This window comes from Pteropus vampyrus, unplaced genomic scaffold (genome assembly GCF_000151845.1).
Source record: "Pteropus vampyrus isolate Shadow unplaced genomic scaffold, Pvam_2.0 Scaffold1, whole genome shotgun sequence".
Classification (NCBI taxonomy): Eukaryota; Metazoa; Chordata; class Mammalia; order Chiroptera; family Pteropodidae; genus Pteropus; species Pteropus vampyrus.
In genome coordinates this window covers 8,224,678-8,248,680 of record NW_011888782.1, presented here as the reverse complement: position 1 = coordinate 8,248,680, position 24,003 = coordinate 8,224,678, and the positions used below count along the sequence as shown (strand labels likewise).

The 24,003-nt window shown below is 34.2% G+C and overlaps 1 protein-coding gene and 1 non-coding gene across 2 annotated transcripts in view; one reads left to right on the top strand and one right to left on the bottom strand.

Moving 5' to 3' along the window:
* ZNF385D (zinc finger protein 385D) overlaps positions 1-24,003 on the top strand; it is a 162,329-nt gene that overhangs the window by 33,934 nt on the left and 104,392 nt on the right. Inside the window, exon 2 of the mRNA XM_023528175.1 lies at positions 10,093-10,203. Within this exon, the coding sequence (XP_023383943.1) occupies positions 10,093-10,203 (111 nt within the window). The remainder of the gene's footprint in view (positions 1-10,092; positions 10,204-24,003) is intronic.
* On the bottom strand, positions 19,446-19,564 carry LOC111736611. Its single transcript, XR_002779218.1, has one exon. It is a non-coding gene; the product is annotated as a 5S ribosomal RNA (ribosomal RNA).

Here is a 24,003-nt window from a genome sequence, read left to right as displayed (position 1 = left end):
GTATAACTTTTCTCATTTGTAAAATGAGAAATTTCAATAAAATTAAAATATATATTGAGTGCTCACTAGGTTCTAAGGAAAGGAATGAGAATGACGGGGGACATGAGCATGGGTGAAACATAGCCCCTCCTTACTGAAAACACAAGTAGATGAATTCCAGAGATGTGCCCACGATGAAAATCCCATGACTGAGAAATTGTGTTGGTAACAATCCATATATCCACTTAAAAAATCTCGGAGTGCGGGTATCAGGGGGCATTCCATGATAAGGCTACAAAGCGCATTGGTTAAACTGGTATTGCTTGAGTGCATAAATGATTCTAAGAAAAATAATGTCTTAAAATCCCCTTAAGCTCATCCATCCTTTACTTTGAACTTCCTATGTTTCCCTTTATTAGCCTACTCATAGAACATTAGGGAAAATAGCCATGGCAGAAAGCTACTGACAGTGAAATGTCTCTTACATGCGGACATGTCCTGAGTACTTGGAGAGCATCCAAATGCCTTTGCTCATTTCAAGTCCAAGCATTGGTTTTCTGAACCAAATCCTCTTCTCCTTAACTGATCAGGAGACTAGTATGTCTATTAGCCTTTGTCTAGGAAGATGTATGGTGGAAAAATGGTCTGATGTTGGCACATTAAAGTGTAAAGACAGCCTATCAACCGTTTCCTGTTACTTAGATGACAATAGATTATATGCAAATTCTGCTTGGTGGCTCACAGTTATAGAGTCTACTCCCAGCGTCTATATCCTGTATGCCATGTCGTATCATGGAGTCATTTCCTACATGTCTTTGCTTTTAATAAGCTCTCTTCACCTTCTATTTTTAAGGTTTTCTTGTGAACCCAAGTTTTTCCACTGCTATTGTAAATACCATTCCAACACTATTATGTGATGATATTGGACTTTATTTAGCAACTCAATAGACATGTTTTAAGCCTTTAATAAGTGTGAGCCAGTCTGCTGATTGCTGCATACAAAGAACAGTGGGATCCAGGCCTGCCAACACACTTTACTCTGTGTTGAGAAAGACAAACAAGTCAAGAGGTATCTTCAGATGGTGTGATGGAGCATTGTGAAGGATGAGTGGAAGCACCAAGCCTATTTGAAGGGGATCAGTGAAGAATTCTGGAAGAAGAGTTGAGTCCCTATTGGACTCCTGAAAAAGTGGGCAGGCATTAGCCAGGGGAAGATGAATTTGAAAGCATAGGGAAAAGACTTCTCAAGGCAGAGGGAGTGGAATGTGCGAAAGACATGAATGTAAAAGGTAAAAGAGAGCTTCGTTCATTGAAAAATTGGCTGTGCCCTTAGTGTATTTATGGGATTTATACATGTTGTATTTCTTACTTGATTTAAATGAGTAGATTAGGGCTTGCCTGATTAAAGAGATTGATGGAAATAAACATTCTGGTTAAATGAATTTGTTGAATGAATTCATGCACGTCCTTTGCTGTTCTACAAAAGCAAAGAAATCATCAGACTTAATGTGTATCCCCAATACACCCCACTCAGAGCTGTCTTTGGCTTGGGTGATTGATATTTCTGTTAAACTCCCTACCAACACTAGTCCCATAGAAAGATTTGCATGTGAACTTTTAGATTTTTAAGAAGAGTATGATAAATATTATAACAAAACCCATATTTAATCATAATTTTACAGCTTAATATTTTGTCATTTTGATTTCTAGTTGTTTCATATTTTAGAAGAAATGGAATGTTATGTCTGTAGCTTTAGTTCTCTTTAGCCACTGTCCTAGTTCCATCCTTAGATCCCCAAAAGACAATTATTATGAGCATGATATACACTCTTCTTTTCATTCTAGTTAGCATATTTTTACATACAGATATGTGCATCCTCAATTTATCGATTTTTTGATGTGATTTTTAATTTTTATTTTGAAGAAAATCAGTCATAATATCATCTACTCAGTATATATTTGTGTGTATTTTAAAATTATGACTTTTTAAACACACTAATGATCACAACTTAAAAATAACTCTTTATTGTTATAAATAGTCAGTTTTATTTTCCCCTATTGTCTCCTAATATTTATTTTACAATGTGTTAAAATAAGGATCCATGTAAGGCTCATTGTTTGGAATTGATTACTATATCTCTTAACTATCATGTATCATATAGGTTATAAGTCTTTCCCCTATTATGTTCTATCTATTTATTTGTTCTAAAAAGTATGTCATTTGTTCTATGGTTTCCCAGTTTGGAATACACTGATTTTATTCATGTAGAAACTTTTAATATGTTCTCTCTCTCTCTATTTCCTGCAAACTGATAATTACATCTATAGGCTTGATCAGATTCAGGTTTTTTATTTTAGATACATGGATGGCATTGTACTTCAGGAGATACTTGATGTCTGGTTGTCTCTTTTGTTCATTAGAAGTGATTGATGCTTATTGCCTGGATGCATTATTTCTTTATGAGTTATAAAATGATTCTATCTTAATTTTTTTTCCTGCTTTTTTTTATTGACCATGGATGTGTGTTTTTTTTGGTGTCTGATGTCATATGATAGATATTCTTATGCATTTTGTTTTGTTTGTTCGTCCATGCTGCTAAAGAAATATTTAAGAAATTCCTTGTAACTTCTGTATTGACGTTTCATCTTATAGCTCTTGGGCCATTTATCATTTCTCCTGTTGATGGCCATTTAGGTTGTTTCAAAATTGTGGCTAATGCCAACAAAACTGCAAGGAACTCCCTTGTAATGATCTCGTGGTATACATGAGCCAGAGTTTCTCTAGAAGTTGAATATTTAGGTCATATGGTCAATTATTTTTAATTTTACTAGGTGCTGCTAAATTCTCCTTTACTTTTCCCAAATCCTTGTCAATACTGAATGCTGTCAGATTTTTTTTTTTTTTTTGCCCACTGTGTAAAAACTGTCTTGTTATTTTAAATTCCATTTTCACGATAACCAGCACATTTTATTTTTTATTGACCTTTCAGATATTTTCTCCTACAAATTGCCTTTTAGTATGTCCTGACCATTTTGCCATTGGTATTTTTATCTTTCACATAGCGATTTCTAGAGCTCCCGTATGTAGCTGGAGTACATAATCCTTGATTTAGATGTTGCAGACATTTTCTCCCCATCTCTTTTTGTTTAAACATACTTATTTTTTCATTTGCTGAAGAAAGAAAATCTAGCACAGTGTTTAAGAGTCAAAGTGGTGGCATCGGATTACCTGAATTCAAATCACAGGCCTGAAAATACTTAGCGTTGAAACTGATTTCCAGTTAAATTCGTGTCTCTGTGCCTAAACATTCTCATATGTAAAATGGTGGCAAAAAAATATCTACCTGTACCTTCTGCTCAATTTTGCTGTGAATCTAAAACTGCTGTAAAATAACATTATTCAAAGGAAAAAAATATATATATTTACCTTGTATGGATGCTAAGACCTAAGGAGACATGACATATAGGCCCTACTAAAAGTGATTCACACATCAAAGTGCTTGCTCACCTAAAGTTAGTTATTGCTTCCTTCAAATATAATTTGAGGTTTAACATCATTGAACTTATATATCTTTTCCTGTATTTAGATCTCATGGATCTTCTGAGGCATCTTTCTACTCTTTCTAGGTTTTCTGCTTCTGGAAAGGAATGGTGAGGTTTGCTGTTATTGCTATAAAGTAATAATAGCAGAAGCAGTTGCATTTATTGAGTACTTTCTATGTGTCAGACACAGTGCTGAAATGTGTATACACTTAGTATAATTTCTTATTCACCCAAAACGCAACAGTGATTATCACCCCATTTTAGAGGAGAGAAAATACAGGTTTAGAAACATTAAAATAAAAGAGCTAGCAAGTAAAGAAGGAAGATTTTAGAATAGCTTTTAACCAGTTGTTACTTTCTATTTGGGGAGAAAGAGGAAGGGTCAGAGTTAATGTCATATATTATAGCTGTCAGAACCTAGAACTGGGAGGTGACAAGTTGGTTCCTTGACCATTTTTTCATTAGAACACTTCACCTCTCTGAACTTTAGTGGCCTTTTAAATAGAATGAGAGAGAAAATGTGATCACTGACATTCTTTCCAGCTCTAAGATGCTTTGGTTCTCAGAAAAAAAGTTACACCACAAAAGATGATCTGTGCAGTGCAATTTAAAATGACAACCTAAATATGCAGTGACAGAGAATTAGCTAAGTAAATTGTGGTGCAATCATTTAGTGAGATAGTATGCCACCATTTAATTGATAAATATAAAAACTGAAGTTAAATGAAAGTATTCTTTTGATACATTGTTAAATGGAAAAAAAGAAAAATATTCTATATCATGCTTACAACTATGTAAAATTATGCATTTAAAAGTATAAAGATATACAGCCGCTGTATAATAAAGAATATAACTGTCTTTATCCTCTGTTCTTGGGAGGTAACTTCTAAAATCTTGGATATTCCTGAGTGATAAGAGTATCTTTGTTGATCATACACACTTTAGATCACACCCGAGTTTATGCTAATGAGATGACGTAGGATGGGGGTCAGTCACCAGAAAAAGTGACTGTGCAATTAGAGGACTGGGCTTTGTACAGGTAATGTCAGTCTGACCTCCAGGGAGGGGAAAGGAGCTGGTAACTCAGTTCAGTCATATGGCCAATTATTCAATTAATCATGCCTATGTAATGAAATCCCAATAAAAACTCCGGACAGCAAGGCTTGGGTGAACTTCTTGGCTGGGAGGGTGCAAGGAAGGTAACATGTCCTGATTCTGTGGGGAGAGCACATTGGTGGCTCCATGTCAGGATTCTCCCAGACCTCATCCTACTGGTCTCTCCATTTGGATTACTCTGATTTGTATCTTTATAATAAATCTGTAATCGTAATTATAGTGCTTTCTTGAGTTCTGTTAGTCATTCTAGCAAGTTATCAAAACCGCAGGGGTCATGGAGCCGCTGAAGTGGTAGCCAGTTTGTCAGAAGTGCAGGTGACTTGGGGACTCCCAAATTAGTGGCTAGATTCTGAAATGAGGACAATCTTTTTGGGGACTGTGTTCTTCACCTGTGGAGACGACACTAACTCTGGATAGCGCCAGAATTGCATTGCAGTATTGTAACTACCATTTTAAAAAACTCTCTAGGAATACTGGTAAAGCTTAACTTGTGCATATCCTACAAGCTAGAAACTTAATTTCTAATTATATATCTCAGAGAAATGACTTCTAATTCCAACAAAACACATGCTCACAAATATTTATAGTAACTTTAATCATAATAGGTTCAAACTGAAAACCCAAATCTCCACCAACTGTAAAGTTGACAAACAATTGTGATATGGTAGAATACAGCAATGAATAAGGGACAAAATACTCTTGACCCATATGCTGAATGAAAGAAACTGGATACCTAAGAATATATACTATGTAATTACATTTTATAAAGTACAAAAGTAGGAAAAATAATCTATGCTGATCTCATAATGATAGTGATCACTAGAGGGTATTGACTAGGTAAGAGGAAGATTGGGAGCCTTCTTGATTTCAGAAAGTGTTCTACATCTTTATTAGGATAGTGATAACATGGGAGTATGCACATGTTTTAAAAAATCAATTAATGATACACTTAAGATGTATGCACTTTTTTATATGTAAGTTATATATCCATTAAAATAGAGAAAAAGGACAGAAGTTGCAATTTTTCAAATGGATAAATTCGTTGCAGGAGTGAGATTATTAGGAATATTTTTATTAGTGTTTTCTAATATATGAATATAAGCAATATAAACACAAATTTTACTAATTCATAGTTGGTGTAATAAATCTACCAGGGTCTCTACTCGGTGTCACTTAATTCTTCAGAGTCACAAATACTCAGGACAGTAGATATCACGAAGCTTTATTGTGGTGCCTGGAAGGCAAAGAGGCAGAGTGGGAGGCTGTGGATATTAGCTGGCTCTACCGCTTACTACTTGTATTATTTTAGATAAGGGGCAATGAGAGCTCTTCAGTAAATTGTTAGCATAGAAATAATGCTTATAAACAAAAAACACACTCTAAATGCCCTTACGTGTGTGTAACCTTTAGAGTTATTGTTACTGGTCATTGTTACATAGAAATACCAGCTGAAAGAGACAACCTTTATATTTCTAGACTTCTAAACTTCCTGACATTTAAGTTCTTATTGTCTGATTTTAAAACTGAAATCCACAATAATAATAGGAACGGCGAAAGAGGCGGTCTCCTAGAATAGGAAATGTAAACCCAGGTTAAGCCCTTTCCTGTGAAAATACAACAGACGTCCTTAGAGTAGGTTCAGAACCTTGTACTGCGGCTGCTCTACCTGAAGCTGTGCCTGGTACACTTATTTACAAATCAATTTAGCAGAATGCCCAGAGGGGAGGTGATGGAAAAGCTGGATCTGAGATAGAAATGCAGAGATCTTTAAGCCTGAAATGAAGAAAAACATATTCATTTGGCTTTAAATAAAGCCATACTGAGTTTGAAATTGAATTTTAGTCTAGAGTTTGGGTATGCATATCGATAAGTAGTGTATCATTCTTCACTTTTGTTTGTTTTAGGGGACTGAGTATTGTTTTTAGAAAATTTTAGCTGTTAAAATATTCTACTTTAGAAATTAAATAAATATCTTAAAATATCTTATATATTTTACCATTTCTTTCAGTTTTTAATTTAGTGATACATGGGATAAGTTTTATGGACCTGATTTTTATGTATTACATTTTTAGTTTATGTCTTTACTTTCATGCTGAAGGCTTTACATTTTATTCATATTTCTATAATGACTTTATTTTTCCAGATTACAATTTTCTAAACTGCATGCATTGAACCAGGCATGCTAAAATTAAAAACAAATAAAATGACAAAAGATTTGGTTATATTATTTTAGAAATTATTTATTTAAAACTTTTTTATTATGGGATATCTCAGAGAATTTATTTTATGGTGCACTGTGAATACCTCGGCTGTAAAATCTGGGTTTTCTACAACTTATTTAACCCAAGAGCCCCCATTTTTTCTAGCCTACACACATTGGCGTCCCTTAAAACTGATTCTGTAGAAAAAAAAGTCTTAATGATAATATACATACACACAATAAAGTGTGATTGTTTTGACAAATCAGACCTATTTGTTCATGGGGAAAAACCCACATGTATGGCTTTCTCTTTGAACAAAATGTTTGATTATAATGGTAAATAATGGTATGTTTAGACAAAATGATCAAAGTGGCTATTTGTCCCCTGAGTTTATAGTAGATGCTACTTTTCGTTACATACCATGTGGATTCATTTAATTGACTATCTAACAACAGAACTGGTTATTATGTAGATATTGCCCTTTCATAATTCCTTGTTGTAAATGTATATTTATAGGTGTATATATTAGAGAGGTGAATGCGATTTATGTTAAGTAATAAAGGCATTAGACATCATTTTTCATACTAGATTCCTAAAATGATAAAAGATAAATAAAATACTTTTTGTTGGTGTAACTTTTGTTTTTAAAATATAATTCAGTTGTGTTTTTTTGCTAACTATACTGGGAAATAAAATGGTCTCCAAAGAAGAATATACAACTTTGCATTGTGAAATTTGATTTTACAGTCCCAGAGATCAGAACATCATTCAATTCAAACAAAAGAATTAAATCTAGAGAATATGTCACATTTGCATGGGGTCTAGTTCCAAAATACCTCCTACACAAATTTGAATTGAATGTAGTCATTGCTTTCTCATTGTTATTGAAAGACCAAAATAATATACTGCTCACTAATATATGATAAATACTCAGCACCACATGTCAGAAAGCATCTTTAATATAAATGTGTTGTTCATTTTTATTTCATTGTATTATTGTAAGAGTACTTCAATATTTCTAAATGAGTTATAGACATAATTTACCTAATCCCCTGATAGAAATGGGCCCCATTTATGCACAGAACAGATGCAATATAACATGACAAGACAACTACTTCTAAGTTAGTGACCTCTTTCTGCTTTTAATTTTCTTTAGTTCTTGGCTGAAAGGGAAATTATTCCCCAGTGTTCTCTGTAATTGTTGTCATAGAAGCATTATGATGGCATGTTTAAAGTAGTTTAAGAGTGATCCTGGGAAGCAAAATGAAGGCTTTTGAAACAGCCCAGATTCACAGATTTGTGTGGCCTTTTCAAGCTCTGAGCATTATCCATTTTGGATCTGAGGAAGTAGGGGAGTTTGAGAGGAGGGAGGGAAGGAGAGAGAGGGAGGAAGAGAGAAGAATCCGATACCATGCCCTGTGGCCTTTCAAACTACTCTCTGGTAGTACATCCAACCTAAGGAAAAGAGATTGTAATTTTAATTTAATTTCAATGTTCGAATTAAGATGCTGAATCGAATTTAGGAATAAGCTTTAGATTGTATATTAAGACTTGAAAAGATTATAGAATTTACTGGAAATAATTCAAATTCAAATGTTCATCAACTGACAAATGGGTAAACATATGGTGGTGTATCTATACGAAGGATTACTACTCAGCAATAAAAAAGAATAAGTTACTGATATAGGCAACGAAATGGTTGACTCTTAGAAACTTAATGCTGCATGATAGATGGCAGACAAAAAGATCACATACTGTATGATTCTTTTTATATGAACTTCGAGAAAATGCAAAAATGTAGTGACAGAAAGCAGATTATTGGTTTCAAAGACTTGGGGTGGGAGGCAGGAATTGATCACAGAAGGGCAGGAGGGAACTTTTCCAGGCAATTCAAATGCTCTATTTGATAATTAGTATTACTGTGTATATTTGTCAAATCTCAACCAATTCTACAGTTAACACCGGTGAATGCTATTGCATGTAAATTATACCTAAATAAAACTGGTTTAAAAGGGAGTATGGAGAATTCACCAGTAAGCGGGGGGCGGGTGATGCTAGAACTTGTTAATACCTGGAAGTGATCAGAAAACTCTTGGATAGCTGAATTTTATCCAGAATCTGGGCCAGGATTAAAATCAGGAAAAAAAATTAAGTGATGATGGAAGAAAATAATGATTACATGACAACTTCTTTTTGATCTTTGTATCTGTTTAATATATAAACCACCTAGCCTAATACTTAGCTAATAAAAGACACTTAATAAATGCTGAGTGTTATTATGTTTATTGTTGTTACAGCTGTTATTTAGAACACTACATTAAGAGTGTTCTATATTAATAGCCAACAATTATTGATTTGTTAATGTGCCCAGCACTGACTGTGCTAAGTAAATTACATGAATTATCACTTTTAAACCTGATCATAATCTTAAGATATAAAGACAGACATTCAAAGAGATTTCACAAATATTAAGAAGCAGATCAAAATTTTTATCTAAGAGTTGAGACCCACTAATGCGGACTGTAGGACAGAGCTTGGTGAGGAGACATTAAGCTTTATTAGAGCTGGATTGTTGACATTATGTTTTGGGTGTCAACTTGTCCTGTCCTGAGAAAATGAGATGGAGAGAAATAACTGATATGTGGCCCAAACTCTTTGAACCTCAAATAATAAGTCTATAGGGTCACAGTATACTGGATGAGCAATAAGTGGTTGTTGAATGGAATCGATAGCTCCATGTATTAGGATTCTTAAAAGCAGAAAGTGTATACTATGTACTATATTCTCAAGGTAGAAAATATACCAAACAGCATAAAGTTAATGTTGGATAATAGTGCATAATTTACTTTCAGAGCTGATTGTCTGACCAAGTCTATTTTGTAATATATTTGGGGCAATGGCGTAGATATACTTTTGTGCAAGATTGCTGGCATTTGCAATAACTCGAGTTTTGATAAACCTTTAATTACATTTTAGTATTATCAAACTGAGACAATTGTTGATCCTAAATGAGAAAAACAGTACACAGACTCAAATGGATACATTTATTATTTTCCTTATCATAGTGATCTTCAAGTTTATTGTTTCCTATTTTTCAAGAAAGTAGAAACGCCTTTTCTTAGAATAAAAATGTTTTTTTATGATGTGAGCAATAGATTGAAGCTGTACAGATTGGCTCTTTAATGAAATAGGCAACATTCCAATGGAACTGACAAGCTTTATTTCTATTTGTTGTATTTTTTTCTCCTTACAGATGGACCCGATTCAGAAAGCTGTAATAAATCATACATTCGGGGTTCCTCTTCCTCATCGAAGAAAGCAAATCATATCATGCAACATTTGCCAGTTGAGATTTAATTCTGATGTAAGTTTATCATTTAATATACAGTTAAAAAAATGTATTATGCTGTTCTAATCTCACAGAAGAGATTTCTTAAACATTTTTCTCTGATAATAGAGCATGTCAAAATTTAAAGATAACATTTTAACTCCTTAGGTGCTTTAATTTTGGAGTTTATTATATTATGTTTGGTTGTTTACTGTAGAAAAATCACACATATCCAATCTTATATATTTGCCATTTATGGTTTTCTTTTTCTTTTTTTTTTTTTTTAGTCTTTTGAGAATGCTAAATTTAGGTAATATACTTTCCCTTTGGGAAATAGTCATATTTACGACCAATGGAGTTTTCAATAAATTACACCACTGATTTAATTCCCAGATCTTATTTCATGGCCAGATTTTGGCTTTGTAAATTCTTTTTGCCTACTTTGGTGGTGTCCAATTCTCAATCAGCCCTTATATCCTTAATTATATTTTTGTTAGAGCTCTCAATTTGCTGTTCTAGAAGTATTAGCATTTTAGCAGAGATCCTAAAGATCGCAAAGCACTCAATCCCCTAAGGAATTAAACTTAAGTGGAAAACAGAAAGAGACACTTGTGGACCTGGCCAGTGCTTTGCAAATTATTCACAAAGTTATTCACATCTTTCGTACCTTTTCTAAGGATTAAGATGGGCTCTTGATTCATCACAGTGAAACTAATGTTGGATTGTGGCCAATCTGAAAAACACTGACCCCTCCTCCCCCAATCTGCTTTGGTGTGGAGTTGGTCCTGAGAAATACAGAAAAGAGGGGAACGTTGGCTTGGAAGAAATAGTAATTGAACTCTAGGCAAACAGAGGACCCCACCCTATCAAAATGACTCCTCCACGGTGTCATTATTTTACCCTAAATTGACACACAGTGTAGAGATGACCAAACAGATCTGGATTCTAGAGACTGTTAGGCCTTCTAGGATTTGCTTTCCCTAGGCAAGTAGGTCCTTTAGGTGCTCCGGGTTTGAAGATAGCATATAAGATAATCAGGCACAGGAAATAGATGTGTTGGAATTAAAGTGTTTTTTTCTTCTGTGAGAACATTTCATTTCATATAAAGATTGCTAATATGACATCGTACCACCTACTGTATAACCATTAGGTAATTTTATAACGTTCCTTCTGTTGGCTTAAAAAAGAGAAGAGTAGATTGTCTGCTTAATACCTGAGTGGTATTTGCTGCTATAAAAAAGAATACACTAAACATGCAGCATTTTATTTGAAGAGGTGTTTCTTGATGTTTATTTTGTTGTTTTTTTAATACTGAGTGCCTTTATTTGATTTGAATTTTAAGAAATTTATTATAGTTTATTAACAAATAATATTTTCAAGTGATCAATATATGTAGTAATCTCTTCCAGTTGTATAAAAAAAAGAGGAGTCCGACATGTTGACATCTAAATAAGAGTTCTGAACTCAATAGGGTTGACCGTTAACAACACAGGTTTGAACTGCATGGGTCCACTTATATGTGGATTTTTTCCCAATAAATAGAGTAAATATATTTTGTCTTTATTATGATTTTCTTAATATTTTCTTTTCTCTAGTTTACTTTGTCATAAGACTATAATATGTAATACATCATACAAAATATGTGTTAATCGACTATTTATGTCATTGGTAAGGCTTCCAGTCAATAGGAAGCTTAGTAGTTAAGTATTCGGGGAGTTAAAAGTGAGATGTGAAATTTTGACTGTGAGTGCATCGGTGCCCCTAATTGCTGCATTGTTCAAGAGTTAACTGTAGTTGTAATTTTTTATAATTTTTAAACAGTCACCAAACAACCATATGGTTCTCTAATTGCAATTTTAAGTGGCTCCTCTTTTATTCGCTTTCTCCTTAAATTATACTGATATTTCACTTTGGAACTGAATATATAATGATACAAAGTCTCCCAAGAGCCATGTTGCCAGCTTCTTACATCTAATGGGAGACATTTTAACGTTCCTCCTGCCAATAATTTTACTGTCAGTATTTTCCTCTGTATTAAAAATTCCTGTAAACTGGAAATCAGAGAGAGACTTCAAGCTCATTGATTCTGATCTCCCACTAAATATAAGAAAACTATCTGCCGCATCCAGGCTAGCTCTTTTGGTTGATTATCCCCTGTGATGGGTCACTCACCACTTTAAGACAGTTTTTTCTTTTTCATTTTCTTTTTTTTTCTTTTTTTTTTTTTTAGTGTTTCTAATCCTGTAGGGGAATATCAAAGTCATGGTTAAAGGCTTTAGAAATATTGCCAGATATGCTCTTGAAAATACGTATATATTTACATACATGATTATTAGCATTAACAAAGAATATAACAGTATAAAGATCATTTATATACTTTTCTAAAATATAATCTTATTTCCTTGGTAAGAAAGAATAGCAGTTTATCTTGATAATGAAGTTCCAAGATGATGTGGGAATCAATGCATATTTATTAGGGACAATATCATTGTCACAACTTTGCTTTCAGGTTTGTCTGGTGTGTGGTCAAAAGGAAAATAGCCAAGATATTTGGAGAATTTAAACTAATCAGTCTGGGTCATAATTAAACAATTACAGGCATGACCATTCACTGGATGGTTACTATGTTAATCTGCTACTATAACAAATTACCACAAACTTAGTAGCTTGAAACAACACAAATGTATTATCCTATAGTTCTGGAGGTGAAAAGTCAGAAATGGTCCTCAGGCTAAAAACCAAGGTGTTGGCAGGGTTATGTTCTCTAGAGTATGTTCTTTGCCATTCTTTTCTACCTTCTAGAGAGGCTGACCTTTCTCCTTGGCCCATTACTCCTTTCCATCTTCAAAGCCAGCAATGGCTGATCGAGTCCTTCTCCATTTAATTACTGATTCTCACTCTCTTACCTCCCTCTTCCACATTCAAGGACCCTGTGATCACAGTGGACTCACCTGTACAATCCAGGATAATTTCTCTATTTTAAACTCGGCTGATTGGCAATCATCTGCTAACTTAATTCCCCTTTGTCGTGTATCATAACATATTCATAGTTTCCAGGGGTTGAGACTTAAACACCATCCTTCTGCCTACCACAGAGTCTCATTTGGATGTTTGATTTAGGTTTGAATTGACTTTCATGACCACCTGAATTTATCAGTAATCACCCATATAAACTGAACATGTGAATTTGCTGCCCTCACATTTTTCCTTATTTTGAACTTGAATGTATAGTCACTATGTAGTGCTGATTTTTAAAATACTTCAATTTTAAAATTGAAGTATTTTAAAAATCAGAAGACCTAATGTAATTGAGTTTGTAAGTGGCATAGCAACATTTTAACTATGATTTGCAAATAAAACATAATTATTACAAAGTTGAAATACAGGAGTGGAAATTCTTTTAGAGTTTTTATTTAAAAATATCTCTGTAGCATTATTATGTCAATAAGGGAACTAAAGATTTGCTTACTTATTGACTGGTCATATCCATTAATACTAATTTTATATACATATTAATTTATGAAATATTCAAATACCAAGATCAATTGGATTTATCATCCATTTATTGATATGTAAGAAAATAATCTCTAAATGAGAAAATATAGATATATATCATGTTAGATCATTTTAATTACAAAAAAAAATCCTTTATAATCTTAATACAACTGCCTCTGCTCTTTTTAGGTAAATTTATCTTTCTGTTGCCATTCTTAAACCTAGAATCCTTCTAGAAAAGTAATACTGTAATTCACTTGTATGCTTAGTTGAATCCTCTATCACATAGCAAAATATTTTTGTATTATGAACCTTTTTACATTTCAAAACTTCTTCCCCTTCCAATAAAAATAATAGCTTGTAGTTCTTTTCATCTCTGCATCATGAAAATTCAATTTCCTTTTCCTCTAAGCTTTTATTTAGTTTTTTAACCCTTCATATTATAAACTCTGTAGTTTGGTGGTATGCCATACTTGTTTCCCATATAGTACATTTTCCATTTCGGGCTCTGCAGATATCTTTATAAATGTCAGATTATATTGCATGTATTTTAAATCAGATTGCCTTCTCCTGGGGTAGGCTTTTCTTTAAAAAAACAAAAAACAAAAAAACTTCTCAACATTTATATGAAACACACATGGCATTATGCAAAAAGCTTCTAGCTAAAGACTGAAAGGTTATAATTTGCCCAATTATTTTATCAGCTTCTAAAATAACCATGAATTGTCATTGACCTTGGCAAGTTAGCAAGTTTGCCTTTGAAAGACAACTTATAGCATAGATTTAAAATTATTAAGTAAGTTAGAGAATAATAACTCAGTGACTTTATAGAATGGGAAATAAGGTCTCAGGCCCCAAACTAAGGAATCATAACATTGTAGCATCTAAGAGTTACTATGGTTAACCTCCTAACAATAACATTCCATAATATGTTAGAGACAGAAGAAAACTTTTGCTAATTGCATACATGGAAACTCAGGTACGGAGAATGTAGGCTGTTTATAAAAGGCCAACTGGCCAGTAGCTGGCCTCACAGGGTCAATGTCTACTTCTCGGACGTTGCTGCCTCATCTGGTCCAGGTGGGGCAGCAAGTCCATCCAGAAGTTCCAGCGGATCCTTCAGCAGTGGCACGGATGGAGATCTGTGTGTTCTTGACATACAGCCTGTCCCAGAGAGAGAGCCTTGTCGACTCCTTCCCTTATGAAACTAACTAGTTGTACTCAGGGCTGTTGTGGAAAATCATTCACAGCCCAGGCTGTGCCTCACCCACAAGGACTCAGGAGTCCTCTCCTATGGCTTCACTTGTATTCGATCATACAACTCAGTCATACACATGGTGAAAAAGTAAGTATGGATGCAAATTACTGAACTAAAATACAGTAGCAACATGTCCTTTATGACTTAGGCTGTCAAGTATTAATTAGTTCAGGGAACTGTTTGATAAACCAGAAGGAAAAACAACCTCATCAGGAAGTAACATTGCGTAGAGGCCTCAGACCCCTCCAAACGGGGTTCCTTGAGATCATCATCAATATAATTGATATGTTTTCCAATGGTATTATAGAGTAGAAATCATTATTCTTGTTCTGCATTTTAGAACCCAGAAATGTAGTGAAACTAAGCAATATATCTGAATTTAATTCATATCTCTGTCATAACTTCCATACCCATATGTGGCAATATGATGATGAAGATGTGCACAGGCATATTTTTTCCTACCAAATGACCAAACTCAATAATTAAACTTTCTTAACATCGTGTCTTACGACACATCTTTTAAGCATTTAAATCAATATTATTTGTGGGGACTATTAGTTAAGGGAAATATTGCTTAGATGGAGAGAAAAACAAAAACTAATGGTTACTTGTATTAGAGTTAAAGAACTGTTCTTTTATTTCTTTCTACTCTTGTTTATTTTCCAAATTTTCTTTATAAGATGCTTAAATTTTATAAAGGAAAAAAGGAATTTCTACGTCTGCTGTTATATTATGGTTCTAATACTGCATGTTTTGTCCCAAATTATAAATTCCATTTTGAAGGCCTTAGTAGCAATTTTATAAATATTTCTTGCCTATTTCTGGCAATTTCTGCAGTCTCAAAACATGCCCAGGAGAGTTCATAGATATTACCATGGTCTCATTCAGATTTCGGCATTTTATTACATATCTTAAGAGAAAGGTTAATAAAAATCTATGCATTGGGGATATACATCTAACCCCAAACCTAAAAACGGTAGCTATGGAAGATGAGTGAAATGGTAGGAAAATCATAAGATCATGAATTAAACTCCTTGTTGTCTAGATCTACCTTTTCTTAATTGCCCATGTGTCCTTGAGCTCTTCATTGAACTTACAAGGTCTATAATCATCTCATTTAAAATAACTAGCTCTTCTTTACAGCCATGTTGTAAGGATTATAAACTACAACGTGTAGGCAATTAGGATATAAACCGTATGGTAAATGAAATGGAAAGGTCATTTTTATTTTATGGGGTAAAAATGCAGTTATAGTTGTTTTTTTTATTTTCTCTGAATGTTAAATCACTTCTTAAGAAATATAATGGTTTGAAAATATCTTTTCTATCTTTAAGAAAAGTATTCAAAGGGATCTACTCTATGGAAGGTATCAGACTTAGTGCGTTTTTGTGTTAATTTGAGGTTCTTATTCCTGGTAAATCTTTTACTTTTTAAAAACTGCAGTAACAACTTGTCCCTGGCAAAGCTGCATTTATAAAAACTCTCAACCTCTTCAAGTCTATTGCTGCTGCTGTTGCTGCTGCTGTTGCTGCTGCTGCTGCTGTGGCTGCTGCTGCTGCTGCTGCTGCTACTGCTAAGTCCCAAAGGATGTGAGGGACCCAGTTATAAATTAAATTTCCAAGCAGCTTTGAAGCATCTCTTTCATAAGAGAATGTCCTCTATTAGTCTCCAGGACTCACAGAGCTATCGAGAGCTTTGGCCTGGCCTGTGCACCTTGGCCTTCCCACTGGGTGCTTTTCCTCTTCAAAAGCAGTTCTGTGACAGGGCTATTTGGCTTCTGTAAAAGAGGAAGCATGTCTGGGACATGATGAGGTTTAGTTGGGTTGTCAGGTTACTCCTGTGTGAGGAACTGGCTGTGGAGTGTGTGGTGATGGACTGTGAATTGTGGCTGAGTTTGAAACAAGTGCCTGAGATGTCTCTTTGGAAGGATTATATTTGAGTGTGCATTTGGGCCATATTTCATCCCTCAGCTTCACTACCTTCTACTTCTTAAATGGAGCCCACAGCTTTGTCAGGAATTCTCAGAAAAGAAAACTTGAACAGAAAGACCAAGCAGGAAATATTGGGTCTGGCTGCTAGATATTTCAGGAGAAAACGAGCCATTCAAGAGCACAGGAATCTATTTAAGGAGTGTACTTCTTTGGCAGGCTTTTAAAAATAAAACTTCAACATTGAGACATTTTAAGACTCTCTGAATCAGGCTTTGATATTTCAGAGTTTCATTTGTAGATGGAATGAAGAGTGGGGACTGAGAAAAGAGAAATCTTTATAAAAGTGTCTTTATTTCTCTGGGCTTCTTTCCTTTGTAAACAAAGAAAAACAAAATAATAAAGCTCGCTTTTCTATCGAATTCTCCTAGACATGGAAAAGTTGACCTCGAAAGTCTAGAGAGAGAAAGTTAATTTTAGACGAGTAGCTACACACATAACCCCCGCTAAACAAAGATATGTTTATATTTCTATGGAGTGCTGCGAGCACCTCAGAGAATTGTTGTATATTAGGACTTAGAGATGTCTAGGAAATCATTCTGTCCATTTTATAGACTGTATAGATGGATAAACCAAAGGCCAAAATATTTAGTTGACTCTTTCAAGGTTTCTAAGCTATTGAAACAGCTGGAAGAACTGGGAACAAAGCTCTTAAGTTCCAGCATAGCGATTTATTTACCATTTCAAGTGACATCTCCTAAGGGAACTTTATTTTGAGACTTACATTGGCATCTGCTGACAGTTTTCAGCTAAGACAATTGATCACTTAAGTTCTACACACAACACAGAAGTTGATCAAGGTTAATACCAGTAATATACTCTTAGCTAGATTGCTAGTAGTACAGATACCTAAAATCTAAAACACATTTCAAAATCGAGAACCACTGAAAGGGCAGTAATATCGTAGTAAGAACTGAAGAGAGAAAAAGAGAACCTGTGCTGAGCCTATTTCATCAAATGCCACCTGTTAAATGCAAAGGTTTTGGGGAGAGGGTTAAGCATGGGCAAAGCATAGGAAGGAAATGTGATGGGGAAGGTACAACTTGGTGAAGTAAGAGGTATGTTTCCAATTAAACAAACTAAATGTTGTCCACGTGTCCCCAGGAGATGCGGTGACGAGCTTATTCATGTTAGGAAAGCTCTGTAAGGCTTAGCTATCACTTAATAAATGTTGACTAAATAAATGAATGAAATGCTCAAGACAAGAAACATTGTTCTTTATTGCCATGACAAGAAAATGAAGGTAGAAACAGGAATCTCTGAAATGGTCTGACTTCATCTTTACTAAGGGCATTTAGAATAATTGCTGTGTTTTGATAAAAATGGAATTTTAGGTTGCCTTTCCCCTCTGCAAAGCAGGATATATATATCCTAACCAGTTGGCTCCCTAAAGCCTAAAAATGAAAATTCACATGACCTGAAAGGTGAATATAGTGAATAAGTGAAATTAGACTTGAGCACAGCCTAGAAACTGCTGCTTATGATTTTGAAAGTGTGCCACGTAGTGACCTCTGAATTTTTTATTTTATTTTATTTTTTAAAATCAGCCTAGTTATAAATCCCCAATTTTAACTTTATGATTACAGAGCACAGTGGCAACCTACCTCGTCACTGTCTGACTAATGAAGCCTTTATTCGCCATGGAATAAAATCTTTGATATAACCCAGTTGCTCAGAAATTGCTTGATATACATCTCTAATATAAATGCCACCTGTTATTTTATGTCTTTTTACAACTATATTCATTTCTCAAAGTATTACTTAGAACTAACGATACTTGTAGGAACTGAACAGAAACAGGATTAATGATCACCAATAGTTGAAGATCTCAAAAATAAAATTTGTCCATCCCTTTCTATTCACTGTAAGTCACTGTCTATCAGGACCCTTGCTCTTTTTGCTCTACTTTATTCTAGTCTATTTCAACATTTAATAAATTATCATTTTCACCATAGTCCTGGAAACTAGGACAATAGAAGGATTTGTTCCTGGCCAGATGAGCAAAGGAATTGGGGAAAAAAGTAATTCGTATTAGTTTGTTCTTGAGCCATTTTGGTTTTCATGGTCCCTTGTATTCTGCCTTTCTTAATAGTTGCTATTTGGTATTCTCTGCTGCTGAGTCCTAGTCTCTGTGTTAATTAACTGGAGTAATTGTGATGAAATACAAATACATTACCTTTCTCAGGTGTCCATATGGCCAAAGATCTCTACATAGGTGAAATGAACCTTCTTCACACTCAAAGTTTCTTATGACGACTAGGTTTGGAGTGGCTTTTTTTTTTTTTTTTTCATTGCGAGCTAAAGGAGAATGAAATGCATACTGTAAATTGCATACTACATTTGGATCATGTTGCTGGAATTTCTTTTGTGACCTTAGAACCGGAACCGGAAACGATGGATGCATTCCTTCATATTCTATGGTTGTCTCCATAATCTAGCTACTGTTTTAGAACACCATACTGACACCCAAGATTCTGGGCCACATTCACCTCTTTCAAGCCTGACAAAACCCATTTTATTTTATTTTATTTTATTTACACCTACAGCACCAGGTCTTCGTAAGTGGTCTCCCATCCAAGTACTAACCAGGCCCGACCCTGCTTAGCTTCCGAGATCAGATGGGATCGGGGGCGTTCAGGGTGGCATGGCCATAGACTGACAAAACCCATTTTAAATGCTTGTTTCAGTCTAAATCTGTGCTTTGATGTAAATTGAATCAGATAGTGGTAAAGGTTGCAGTGATTTGGGGAACTCATTCCATGTGAAGAGGGAGCTGAGGAGGGCAAATGGAGGCATGGGATGCTGTGAGGGTTTAATTTTCTCTGTCCATATATGATTTTCAGTGATACTTTCAAAAGCAGAAAGAGAACTTCTAAGAATTGGCCACATAATTATGGTTCACTTTTATTGGGAGCTTTTAAATTTCTTACGTAGGAAACCTGTGGAAATTGATGTATAGCAAATTTATTCTTATCAGGTTTATTGGACTATACGGTCTGTCTGTACAACTTTAAAGCTTCTCTTAGATTCCCTTATAAATAAGGTTTCAGAAGGTAGTCTCTGAACAGGCTTTATCCATTTCCCAAGCAGAGCTTATTTTCTCTGCATCAGTGAACTTGTCATGATAATCAACTTTTTTGTCCCAACCATCAATCACTCTTGATTACAGCTGGGTAGAAGTTCTGTACTGTTGATCAGCTCATCAGTGCACATAATATTACACCTGGAGGCCAGTAGAAATCATCCCTCGATGGGAAAAGTATTTTCCTTCAAGGCTTTTGTCAATGGCTTTATCATTTACATTTGGGTCTCATTGAGTTGTCATGTCTGTCTTTGACTCTATCTGCTGCTCTCTCATATAAAATATTCTCCTGAAATAGCTTTCAAAATCTGGTTGATAATTTGTACTTTATTGTTATTATTATCATGCTTTTGCCTTCTTATTGCAAAAAAAGTAGCTTATGATCTATTGTTTCCTTATTTTCATATTAACATTTTCCTATTCTTAATGTAGTTATTGTAGAAATTAAAATCACACAAATTATAATTCAATGAATATTCAGTGCTTCTGTAAGAAACAGTTTAGCATATGTTTTACTCTAATGTTTGCAAGTCTAATTTTGTTGATTTTTAATGGTTTCCTAAGTTAGGCTTTTTGTTTTATGTTTTTACTTGGGCTAGGGAATATTTATCTTTAATTTTCATCTTATTTTAAGTAACACTAACTAGCTGTCTTCATGGTTTAAAAGAGAAGTAAATGTTTTAAAATCAGTTGCTCAGTCAGCATTACTCTCAGCTGTGTCTGTAATATAGGTTATATGCAGTAAAAATAGTTCTTATTTCTCTAAGCCAACTCATATTTCTTAAAATAGTAGTATTTTCAGAGCAGTACTAGAGTAATGATAGAGCATTATCATGGTAAAATATTTATTGATTTCATAAAGTATTTAAAATAAATGTCTGATTAAATAAACATTTAATATGTCCTGTGTGTATTACACAAAGACACTCTTTTTCTCTTGTATTTCGTGATAGTTTTATGACTTCTTAAAATCTGGAGCAATAATTTAGAGACATATAAAAGGTATTTTAACATTTAAAGTGCAAAGTATAAGGAAAACTGAATAGAATATGAAATTATAGGATAACATGCTTCACTATTAAAAAGATTAATTTGAGAAACCTAAAATTTCTTCTATGGATGGACTTCCTGTGATAATGATATATTTTGATTTTTGGTTTTTGATTTTTATTATTTTTATTTTTATTTATTTTTAAAATAAATTTATTAATTTTTTTTATTGTGACATTGGTTAATGAAATCCAGTAAGTTTCAGCTGTACATATTAACAGTAAGGCATATATATATTTACATTGTATGTTCACCTCTCATAGTTAGATTTCTTTCTGTCACCACATATTTGACCCCTTTTATTCCATCTACCTCCCCCCTCCCCTTTCCCCCCTACTCTCTGGTAACCACTAGTCTATTGTCCATGTCCATGAGTCTCTGTTTGTTTGTCCAGTTCATCTGTTGCTTTTAGCTTTATATCCCACATATAAGTGATATCATGTGATTTTCAACTTTTTTCTGTGTGGCTAATTTTACTTAGTATGATTATCTCGAGGTCCATCCATGTTGTCACAAATGGCAGTATTTCATCTTTTCTTATGGCTGAGTAATATTCCATTATATATATGTACCATACTTTCTTTAGATATATTTTTATTTTTGAGTGAAATAGGACAACAAAAAGAGATTGCAGTTTTCATTTGATATCAATATTTAGATATTATTAGTTCTTACTTTAATCTGTTTAAAAAGAAAAAAAAAAAACAAGAGTAAATGGCATCACTTGATGAGGAAGTGATCCATGTAGAAACAAACCACACGAATGGGATTTGATTTTGAAAAGCTGAGCTAGGAGTTCAAACTGGTTCATGGTATATCTATGGTCGTGAATCTTCCCAGGATAGGAGCTGATCAATTTTGTCAAAGTTACTTTGTCATTATGAAGGTTTAATAATTAATGTGAATATTTTGCAGAAACCACTCTTGCCTTTTTTTTTTAGCAGTCAGCAGACTGGATCTTGCCATGAAGAATAGGTCAAAATAGTTAATCTCTTTTTAGACCAAAGAGGCTAGTCAAATGGTTTGTCACAAGGAACTTATCATCTTAGCCTGCTGAATGCCTTTTATTCTTTTAAACAGTAGTCACAGTGTATGACCTAATGATTAACCTTGAAAATCAGTCTAAACAGCCATGTTTGTATATTCATAAAACATACAGATTGGCTAAAATTTTATTACCATTTATTGGAGACCGATAAGAAATGACAGACCTTTATTTTAAATAAATAATTTAAGAAAGAGTTTTCTCTGTCTTTGTTTCTGTCTTTGTCCCTCTCTCTCTTTCTCTCCCTTGCTCTCTCTCTTTCCAATTTTTCCACTGTGGGGATGTTTAGTTATATTGTAATTCTGTTAGCACCTCACATGCTGGCAGAAAATTTTGATGCAGATTTTGGGAAGTGACACATTCATGGTGGGATCAGATTACTAAAATTTTGACCATATCATCTCCTCTAATTTGTTGCTAATTTTTAAATTGAAAAAAAAAATGCTAAAATTAAAACCTCAGTGGAAACAGAGATTCTATTAAAGATGTTTCATGTACAGAATCTAGTTTCTTTTTTTAAACAAACTCCTAGGCCACTGAAGAATATTGAAAGAGGCGAAGTTAACATATCCCCATCTCATGAAGAGATGTATTCTCTATAAAAGGTTTTCATTTCTAGTCCACATAAGAATGGTTTCAGTATTTGGAGATAGAAGAAAGGAAATATGTAAATTTCAAGATGACATCCATGTTTATATCTGCAGCTGAAATCACTTTCTCAACTTCATAATCAAATATCAACTGCTCACTCAGTATCTTCACTTGGTTAGCTAACACATACCTCAAATCTAAAATGTTCAAAACTGAAAGCCATGGCCTACTCCCTCAAACCTGCTCTATAGACAGCATTTCTCTGATAATGGCTACTCCATCTTTTTAGTTCATCTTCCTTCTCACAGCCTATGTTTAATACTATATAAATCCTGTTAGTTCTACCTCCAAAATATACCCAGGATGTGACCACTTTTCACCATCTTCATGTTAACCACTCTGGTTCAAGCTGCCATCATCTCTCATCTAGATTATTATAAACATCCCTCTTAATCATTCTCCCTGTTTCTACTCATCATTTTAAAAGTGTAAATGTAAAGATGTAAGTTGGTTTATCTGTTTTAAACTTTCCAATGGTGGTGTGTTTCACTTAGATTGACAGGCAAAATCCTTAGAATGGCTACACAGCCTCATGAAATGTGACCTCCCAATGCCTTTCTGGCCTCATATTCTTCTACCTCTCTCACTCTTTCTGTCCTCACTCACTCCTCTGCAGCCACAGTGGCCTCCTTGGCAGGGCTGGGACTGGGACGAGGCAAGTGAGGCACTTGGATGCAAAATTTAGGGTGGCTGAAAAACTCAGTAATTAAGACAGATAATAAATGCAATATTAAAAAGATAAAATTGGCAAACTGACTCATAGGCTGGCTGCCTATTTTTATAAATACATTTTATAAAATTTATAAAAGTTGAGATAGGAGTTCAAACTGAGCCAGACGAGTGAGGCAGAGTTGTACAAGTGCCGGGTCAGATCCTGTCTTATTTAAAATTTTGATATTTTGTTCACCATGGATTTTGTTTATTGCTTTAACTTCATTTTTTTAAAAAATATTGAGTTAAAATATTATTCATCTTGATTACTGAGTCTTTTAATATTCACTTAATTTTTTCTCCCAAGGTAAATAATTCACTTACCTCAACCTAGTGCCAGCTCTGCCCTTACTATATCTTGAATACACCAGGCTTACTCCTACCCCTAGGCCTTTGCATAGATTCTCCTTTCTGCCTGGTTACTCTTCTTCAGATTTGTACATGATATGATTCCTTTAAGCTTTACCTAAATGTTACCACATCATAATGCTTACTGCATCCACTATATTTAGAATTTTAATTTGTCTTCCCTACCCTTCTTACCTGATGGCTTTTT